Source organism: Pholis gunnellus, assembly GCF_910591455.1.
Source record: "Pholis gunnellus genome assembly, chromosome: 12".
In the NCBI taxonomy this organism is placed as follows: Eukaryota; Metazoa; Chordata; class Actinopteri; order Perciformes; family Pholidae; genus Pholis; species Pholis gunnellus.
This window is the reverse complement of record NC_136539.1, coordinates 23330929-23341106: the sequence shown is the minus strand read 5'-3', so window position 1 is coordinate 23341106 and position 10178 is coordinate 23330929. Positions and strand designations below refer to the sequence as shown.

General features: G+C 40.7%; 1 protein-coding gene across 1 annotated transcript; it reads left to right on the top strand.

Annotated features, from left to right (window-relative positions):
• Positions 1-156: 156 nt before the first annotated feature.
• LOC306704101 (interleukin-1 receptor type 1-like) lies at positions 157-8497 on the top strand (the record flags this gene model as incomplete). Its single annotated transcript, XM_079170314.1, has 11 exons — positions 157-217; positions 949-1192; positions 1279-1468; positions 1744-1894; positions 4218-4283; positions 4914-5040; positions 5765-5913; positions 6014-6151; positions 6613-6777; positions 7156-7295; positions 7800-8497. 11 exons carry the CDS (start codon positions 157-159, stop codon positions 8046-8048), a joined length of 1680 nt encoding a protein of 559 aa, XP_079026440.1. The 3' UTR covers positions 8049-8497.
• Positions 8498-10178: the final 1681 nt, after the last annotated feature.

Sequence of the window (10178 nt, the reverse complement as noted above, 5' to 3'; positions counted from 1 at the left end):
GTGCACGAATATATATCGTGTTAATTATTCAACTAGAAGCACAAAAACACACGAGGCTTAACTTTAAGTGCTTTCTCTCTCTCTCTCTCTCTCTCTCTCCCCGTCTCTCTCTCTCTCTCTCTCTCTCTCTCTCTCTCTCTCTCTCTCTCTCAGAAAATGGATACCTCCCGACTTCTCCTCCTCATCTTCATGGTGATGACTACATGTGAATGTGCAGGTAGGGCATGCATTATGATGGAGAGGAGTGCATTAATGGATCTGCTTATGCGGCTGTTAGCTGATCCCCGTGGACCCACAGGTCCAGGATGGACCCTCATAGTGCTGAAGCTGCACATGTAGAGGAAGCTCCCTCTTAAATGGACCACTGAAACTTACATTGATGGAGTGTAGGTGCACAAATACATTCATGAAGAGATCTATATTTATATATAGTTCTATAACAGTCACTATATTCAGAGTATAATGGACTTCATCCTGTCTGTATCAAGCCGTTGTTATTCTCACCAAATCAATAATCATTTTTTATATAATAACAATGTTTGCTTTTTGCGTGTAATTTGTATGCCATGTCGTCTGTACTGACTGCAATGTAAACGCATGTTTCCATACTTACTCTAAGCCCAACCGTCGTGTATTTCATAAATTAAACTGTGTGGTTTTGTTGCTGTTAAATAAGACGCGATAATATCTGACATGTCACGCTATTTAAATTCCTCCCTGTGAGATCAGATTGTTTAAAATAGAGAGAAAGTCAAAAAAGGTGATTAAAGGAAGTATTTGGACTTGTTTTACTGTAGTTTTGTTATGTAACAAGTATAAGTATTTTAGGTAACGTTATTTTAACCAAACCGAGTAGGTTTGTTAAGTAAACCTAAAATGTACATACCCATGAATAAACACCATGCCTTTCACTTTGATCTTCATCACCATCATCTCTGTCATCTTCAGAGTCAGCCGAGCGCCGATGTTACAACAGCACCCCGGAGTCGTACAACCTGATTGAAGGGGAGCCGTTTTATTTTGTGCCCTTCGCAGTGGAGAGTCTGGATGAAAAGTTCACCTGGTTCAGAAATAATAACGACGATGAGATTGAGAATATCACCAGCGACGAGAACGAGAACGTACATCACCACGGGGGAGCGCTCTTCCTCTTGAACCCCGTCCTGAAGGACTCTGGCTTTTACACCGCTCGGTCAGGATACTCTCTGAAATACGTTCTTCACACTGAGATGATCTGTTGATACGATCCCTGATTGTAATCACTTCTTTTTTTTTCAGGGAAAACAGCTCATCAGGAAAGTGTTACAACTATTACGTAACCTTTAGGGTTTTCAAAAAAGAATTCAAGTTTAACAGCGAACTCCTCTTCGGAAAAATAAGGAACTCTGACGGGAACAAGAAGGTCCCGTGTCCATCCACGATCGGACACTTTTGTGAAATGTTGAATGGAACCTTCAGCTGGAACAAGGTACGTGTGATTACAGTTACACTGGTGTGATGGTGCTCAGGTTTAAACCTGGAAACTTAAGTCATGTGATCAGTTTAACAGAAATGACCTCGTTAAATTGAGCAGCAGTATCACGGCAGTTTGTGAAAAAGTCACGAAATGCAATCTATTGGTTTTGTTTTTTGTGGACAAAGTCCTTCTTATGTCCTGTTTCCAAATTCTTTTCATATGGCTTTATTTCATTCCTTCTTTATTTCCCTCTTCAAATTACTGCACGTTTGTGGCCCCTCCTGCAGGACTCCAAACCCCTTGAAGACCAACACGAAAAAGACCTGTGGATTAACAATGCTACCAAGGATAACGAGGGCATCTACACGTGCATGTGTACCTGGACGCACAACGGCATGGAGTACACCTCGTCGGCCTCCAGGTGGCTGAAACATATAGGTGAGGGAGCATTTTCTGGTTTTGATGTACTGTTACTAATGATTTACATCATCCATGTGTTTCCTGATTGATTTTCATCCCACTGTGGCGACTAAATCTTCCACCTACACAGAACGCTAACATAATACAGAACAACAAGGTGAACGTGCAGGAGTTTAAAAAGTTTCATTTTAATGGCCAATTTGTTAATTGACAGCTGTATATATTCTCCAATCATACAGACAAGTAATCTGATGACTGAGCCACACATTTAGCTTTAGTGCTGTTGCACATTTTCATTTTCTCCCAATAGGCTAAACTGTTAGCATAGCGTCCCCTGTTAGCATAGTTAGCAGGAAGATCTCAAATGACTGTGGCGCCCTTATAAAGGTAAATGTAAAGTTACTGGCTGAGTGGTAAACTTAACTGTCAATTCATCAGACAATGAAGATTTATTTTAATAATGTTTTTGCAATTTTGAAATTTTGAAATTTACAAGTAAACTGCACAGTCATCAACAAAGAGTCTTTTGGCTAATACGTTGACACAGTCAACATTTGTCAACGGTGACCAACCCAAAATGAATATCTGATCTGTTTTTCTTTACGTATGCACTGTTCAATTAGAGGTAAGAATATCTATCTAACTTGTTGGTTGTAAAAAGTTAATTAAATGTACCGCTGACTGTAATTTATTTGAATTTGAATTGCTGAACCTCACGTCCTCCATTTGCAACACCCTGCTAGTTAAGAAAAAGCGACGTGGAAAAAAAACACCGCGTGATTCATCGCTGAGAGCAAGAAATCCATGAGGACGATCTTTCCATCTCTGCAGAACATCTCCCATAAGACCTCAAACAAGACCCTCAGATACCGACCCACCCTCAACTATCTAAGTACACACACACACATAATACATATAAACTTGTTTAAACCACTGCTGCCATATCACAAGACATGCGCTGCTCACCTCAACATATAGTTGAAGGGCTACACCAAACTTGTTGTTTTGTTTAATTTGGGGGGTTTTCTGGAGCCATATGGAGACCTGAGAGGCCAACTGAACTTCATGTATAAAATCACTGGTTTCATATTGTACCTCTGAAGTATTGTATTACATATCTAAATGTACTGCACAAACTCATACGACTGCTGCAAACACAAATCACGCTGGAATTTGCACTACAATTTGCGTCTGTTGCCTAATTAAACTGTACTTTATATACGTTTTACAATGTATTTTTATATTTTTGCTAAGTCATCTCCCCCCTTTCTTTTCTTGTACTAGTTTAGTGTGTATAGATGGAAATCAAAGAAAACCGCAGCCTCAAAAAGTGTATTGTGGAGTGTGTCTTTGTGTGTAGAACAATAAAGCTTTGAATGTTGAATCAGCTTTTTGAACTCGACTTCCCTTCCTTAAATCTCCTTTCTACAAAGTATCTACTTTAATTCAACTCAATGCACAATGTGCAATGCTATGCTATGTTTTTATCTTTTAGGCCTAGAAATAGAAATATTTGCTTATTTGAATAGTTTTGTACTGAACGTTCAGTCTGGTGCTGGTTTAAACTGGCGTGTTCAGTTTAGCACAAAACAAGGCTTAACAAGTTGTTTATCAAGTTACAAGCTCAGCAGTCGGTTATGAACGACGGTCACCACGAGATGAACTCTCAGTCGCCACTGAAGAGGAGCTCCACTGCTAAAAACTACTGATTTTGTTCAGTTTTTGCGCTACGTTGTTGCGTTACATGTTTATGTTGTTTGGTTATCATTTTTAGATAAACCGTGATCATTTTTTCTAACCTCAGCCAAGTCTGTTGCCTAATCCTAACCACTTATTTGGCATTGTGCATTTCTGCAAGCGTGATACAAGGCTGATATGAAACATATTCATAAAACATTCCTTGGATCAGAAAGGTCGAAATTCAAAGTAATCAGTTGAAGAAACGTACAATGCCAACATTTCTCTGGACCGGTTGGTACGAAATACAACCAATGTGTTCATTTAAAATGGTTTTCAGTAGAACTTAGTTTGGACTTCAGGAATAACTAATCATTTACTGAATTATTATTTTTTTTACACTCAGGGACGAATCCACAAAGATTGGATTCCAGTTTAAGGATTCAGTGTTGAAGATTGTTCGTTCACGTCCAACACTAAGAATGAACATGAATCCATTTCTTGCCTGACACACATTTCACTGCAACATGTCGTCGGTGTGGATTTTACAACAAACGACCAATGTTCTCTACAAAGTAAACTCTAGTGTTGGAAAAACAGCCCGCATGCAACATTTCACAAACAACAGCCGATCTAATCTCATTGCTGGGTCTTGTTTTCACAGATCAAAGATTTCACTCAGACATCGAGATCATCTCTCCAGCCGACAAGGAGCAGTTAGCCGAGGAAGGTAAGCAAACAACCACGACCCCTTTATCCACTGAAACACTTACACCTTACCTACGACTTATTGATTATTGTAGTTGTGTTGCTTTTCAGTCAATCGGTTGAATTGTGCTGTATTTTTGTTGAATTGAAGAAGAATTGTTGGTACTTGATTAACTAACCAATAGAGATCCTTTAAGAGTTAAAAAACTTGATAATTCCAGAGAGGTGCATACCTGGACTCATCTGTAAATCTTTCATTTACCAGACTTTAATGTCTTCCATGGGACTGAAATACATATTATAGTATATATATTTATATTTATCTGCAGACAAAACGCACGTGGCAACAACTTAAGATGAGATAATAAAACATACATAAGACCTCGTGTAACCTCGTAATCTGACATAAAAATGATTTTGGTGATTTGCAGTTGAAAAGGTTAAAAAATAACAGTTGATTTCACAGCATTTTTGTCTTTATTTCAACATAAACATTGAAATGTTGTATAATACCTTAAGGTTATACGCACAAAGATTTGGAGAACTCACTTCCAAATTTGTCCGTTTATTAAAAGTAAGAATAATCTTGCTTGTCAATCCTGCTCACCCAGAAATATTAATTTGTAAAATAAAAGCGTGATCTTTCCACCAGGCGTTGGGATCAAGCTGACCTGCTCCGTTCACTGCGGGACTAACGTGGAAGCTAACTGCAAAGCTAGCTGGCACATTGACGGCGTTTCTCCGCACCAGATCGCTGGATACAACGAAACCATGAAACCGTGAGCGTCACTAAAACACAACTAAATAAATGACTTGTAAATTCTATCTATAGTAATAATATCTATTTATTTAGTCAGCAGGTAATGTTTAACATCTTTGTTTATCGTGTTAGCATGCTAACACATTAGCTAATTAGCACTAAACAAAGTACAGCTGCGGCTGATTGGAATGATATTAGTTTTGCGGGTATTTAGCCAACCAGAGTATTAAACAAATTTAAATTTAGCTCGATGAAAAGAGGATTAACAATTTACCCTGTGGGAAAAATCAAATACATCCAACAGTTCTCAATATTCTGTTATTTTGATGTATTATATTATATAATAGACCACTTCTTCACCTGTTCTTCACCTGTTTTTATATTAGTTTATTTCCCTTTCCATATTTTACTTACTTACATGAATATAATTATTTTTATTTTGCACTTTGTACTGAAGTTTGAAAAGTGCCACATAAGTAAAATTAATATCATTATTTTACTTTGAACCAACATTTTCAACTGGTCCAGTGTTAAAGTCGTCCATAAATATTTGTACCACATTTTGTGCCGATCTTTTGTGCAGATGTCGAGATATTTTAGTGGTAAATGAACATTTCAACCCGACATTAGGGGAAAATCCACCAGCATGACGAGAAACCGCAGCTATGAAATCTAGTTTTTGGTGCATTTCTTTGCTCTTGTTGGCTGCAATGAGTCACTTCATTGTTATTTCTCTTTGTCAGAGTCGATCAGAGCCCTTCAAAGATCACCATCTCCACTGCGATCCTCACCATCGACAAAGTGTCTGCTCAGGATTTCAACTCTAAATTTGTATGCCGAGGCGACGGCATGTACACACGGCGGAACGTCACTTTGACTCTGAAGCCGAGAGGTCGGTGTCGGGATCATGGACGAGTACATCAGACTTTGGCCTCACAGGCGTTACTTGTTCATTGAAATACGTCATTGACACAAACGTTTGTTTTTTCCAGAGTCGATCATCCCGCTGGTCGTCGGAGGAGTGTGTGTGTTGTTTTTCTGTGTGTTGGCCGCCGTGCTGGTCAAGTGCTTCGCCATCGACCTCGCTCTCTTCTTCAGACCCTGCTTCCCACTCAGCCGTTGTGATAAAGGTGAGGAACGTCTTTCTTTGTGTATCTGTGGAGGACTCAGAAGTCAAAGCATTCTGCATGGAGGGCTGCACAACTTAGAGGAAAGTCTGAGGTTCTTTCTTTCTATCAGGAGAATAAATAATGAAGTCAATGAACTTCCCACCACCAGGCTCTTCTCTCACCCTGGTGACTTCAGTTTGCGCTCTCCGATGGTGAATTATCGTAGCCTTGGTGACCATGAGTCAGACGGGTTGTGTAACCGGGGAGGAATTATATTTTGAAACAATGAGATCATCTTTTCCTTCACAAGAATCACAAACAGCTACAGTTTCTGTTTAGCCTTTGTGAGACCAGAGTAGTTTCACCGACCGCAGTGTTTTTCCAGGAGCTCTTTACGCCGCACTCACATTCATAAGAGGCGTCACAACGATCGAATAACAACAAATCTCGTCAGCTTCCATGACTTTGCCTGTGTTTGTTAGATGGGAGGATGTTCGACGCCTACGTGGTCTACCAGATGCAGAGCGTGGACAAGGTCACCGAGGACGCGCTCTGTCAGTTCGTCGCTAAGGTTTTGCCCTCCGTCCTCGAGGAGAAGTGCGGATATCGACTCTTCATCCACGGGAGGGACGACGTACCCGGAGAAGGTCGTCATTTAATGTGTTTTTATTGTTTAGTTACAAACAAATATGGACACAAATATGGATAAAACCACTGGAAACTTCAAAATACCATTATTTGCGCCGCTCATATCTCTGCATAAACATTACTACTTCTTTTATTTTCTCCAAATTGTTTTGAAGAACAATTTATTTGACACGATGATGTCGTTTTATTCTCTCTCTCCTATCATTTCTGTCTTCTTCTTCTTCTTCTCTTTTTTGAAATTTGCATTCGATGGTGCTTTTGCGATGAAAGAATAAGCAGCTAACTCTTAGAGCCGACATGTTGAAGCTCTTTCAGAGGCTCCTTTAGGCTTCAGAGCAGCCTGGGATTCTTTTCAAACATCGTGTCTGACCCCACAGACCGCCTGGAGCTGGTGGAGGACCGCATGAAGCAGAGCAGGAGGCTGATGGTCATCCTCACCCCGGATTCAGAGTCAGAGAGCCCAGACCAGCATCCCATCTCTCCCCAAAACCCGCTCATAGGAGGGTTTGACTGGCAGGTAGGAGTCTTTCAGCAGGAAGTCATTACATCTGAGTTTATCTGCAGAGTGTGGCAGTTTTGAATTAAAGGTAAGTTCCCTTTAACACTTATAAAAGTGAGAAATACCGGGGCGCACCAAGTCTGAGCCCTTACGGGAATCAGACCCACAGCCTTTTGCTGATTATTACTATCAAATAACGGCAAAAAGCCCCAAAAAATAACAATTAAAAAACTGAAATACTGGCTGTTGTCACACACTGTTTGTAGCTATATGTATATCACCAAGACCGCGGTTCTTGTCCCGTGTGAATCCAGAAGTCAACATTCACTCGTCAGGTTGTGTCTAGAAGGTAAAACTCTTGTGGTCAAGATGAAATAATATTAGAGATCATCAACAGTATAATCAGACAATTATCCGTAGACAACTGCCCCAAAAACGAACTGTTGCAACTTCTCCAGGGAGAATATTCATCCAACTACAACGTCCAGGAGTCAGAACATAAATGTCCTCATCGTTTTCCAGGTGGGGCTCCACCACGCGTTGCTGCAGAGAGAGATGAGTGTGATTCTGATCCAGCTGGGGGACGAGGGCCCACAAGGATACGCACACCTTCCTGCCGGCCTGCAGCACCTGATTCTCAAGAGCGCCCCCATCAGGTGGCACGAGGACTCGCGGGGCGCCGCCGCCTGGAACTCCCGCTTCTGGAAGAGAGTGAGATACCTGATGCCGGCCACACCTGCCAAACGATGTCCACAGTCGGCTATCATCTGAAACCCGGGTGGATTTACTCCGACCTTTACTGGAATGACAGATATGTAGCATGTACAATAAAAAGGGTCCAGACGCTCCAGTTACGTTTAAAATTTTGCTAATATAGTCATTTATTTACTCTTGGTTAAAGAAAGTGTAAGAAAATATAAAATAATCATAACTAACGGAAGAAGTATGTGTCTGCTCCATCAAACATCTGGAAAAAGAGATTTTATTCTAAAGTAATAGGTCACCTGCAATCTGCTGGTTTCATGACCGCTGATCCCAGGACCTTTAGAGATACAGGACCTTTAGAGATACAGGACCTTTAGAGATGCAGGACCTTTAGAGATGCAGGAGCTGTAGAGATGCAGGACCTACAAAGATACAGGACCTTTAGAGATACAGGACCTTTAGAGATACAGGACCTTTAGAGATACAGGACCTTTAGAGATACAGGACCTTTAGAGATACAGGACCTTTAGAGATACAGGACCTTTAGAGATACAGGACCTTTAGAGATGCAGGACCTTTACAGATACAGGACCTTTACAGATACAGGACCTTTAGAGATGCAGGACCTTTAGAGATGCAGGACCTTTAGAGATACAGGACCTTTAGAGATGCAGGACCTTTAGAGATGCAGGACCTTTAGAGATACAGGACCTTTAGAGATACAGGACCTTTAGAGATGCAGGACCTTTAGAGATGCAGGACCTTTAGAGATACAGGACCTTTAGAGATACAGGACCTTTAGAGATGCAGGACCTTTAGAGATACAGGACCTTTAGAGATACAGGACCTTTACAGATGCAGGAGCTGTGACTGAATGTGCACTTTATTTATATTGTGTTACCGTTCGTGTGATTGTATTTACTGTGTTTTATGAACTTTTTGTCAGGAGGTGCAGCACCTGTTATTTACTTCCTGTATAATTGATGAAGACGCAGCTGTTGGAACATTTTTATTTATATCTGTTGTAAAGGTTTGGATTTCTCAATATGAAAATAAAGTTATTATTTAAAAAAATATAATTAGTATAATTGACTTTTTGGGGAATAAACTCAAATGTATTATTGCTGAAGCGTTGGCTGAACGTAACTGTTGTTGCAGCGTGTATCCAGTAGAGGGAGACGTTTATTTTCCTCATAAGAACGGTGTTTTCATTTGAAACAGTGGTCATGTGACAGAGCAACTCTTAAACTATTAATATTTTTGTATCTACGCCCAGAGGATAAGTGACTCCCTTATTGTGTCATAGATCAGTTATAGAATGTGCATTAGATTTCACTTTAAGCACACAATCTTCACTGCAAGATACCTGTCAGGACTACCTGTCAGGACTACCTGCACTACCTTACAGGTTTGGCGAATAGAAGTCTGTGTTCAGTGCATAATGTGCATGGCATGGGAGAAGATACATTCATCACCAGGTTGACCACAGCTGGCCGCTTCACTCCTCTGTGTCGGAGCTGTCTGCTGCGTCGGTGTTGTGGGTCAGCATGTAGTTGTCGATGGAGGGGCAGTTGTGGATGGAGTAACGCAGACGCTCAGCGAGGATGACCTGGCTCGTGTAAGGGGGCAGGCGAAACAGGAAGAAGCAGGTCTGTGCAGTAGGGAGGCCGTTGACGGGCTGTAGGACATGATAGGGGGAAAAAGTTTAGTAGTTTGTACTATTGATATGTTTGCCCTCGTCAACAGGCTCGTTATTTCCGTTAGCGATGACCTCACCCTATCAACCTTGATGATTTGGAACTTCTGCGTGATATCAGCTGGGTTGGAAGGCAACCTGGACCGGCCAGAGACGAAAGGGAGGAAAAGCACTCGCTCCTCATTGGTGAACTCCTCCAGGCTACCTAATGTTCATCAGGCCTTATCCCGCCTTTCTGTCCTGCTGTAAAACTGTCACCTTACTCTCCTGATATCAAAGCCTTTTTGTACTACTGCACCTGACCTGCATATAGTTTGATTTATTTTAGGTACTGAAGTTGTAAAAGTTCCTTTTAAAAGAAAATGCCTTTTGTAAATAGTAATTACTGCAATTTAAATATTTTCCTTTATTGTTTTTATATTATGCATATAAGAACATGAAAGTGTATTTTATTACAGACGTATTGTTTTTACCTTGTTTTCATCGGTCAGTTTATGTAT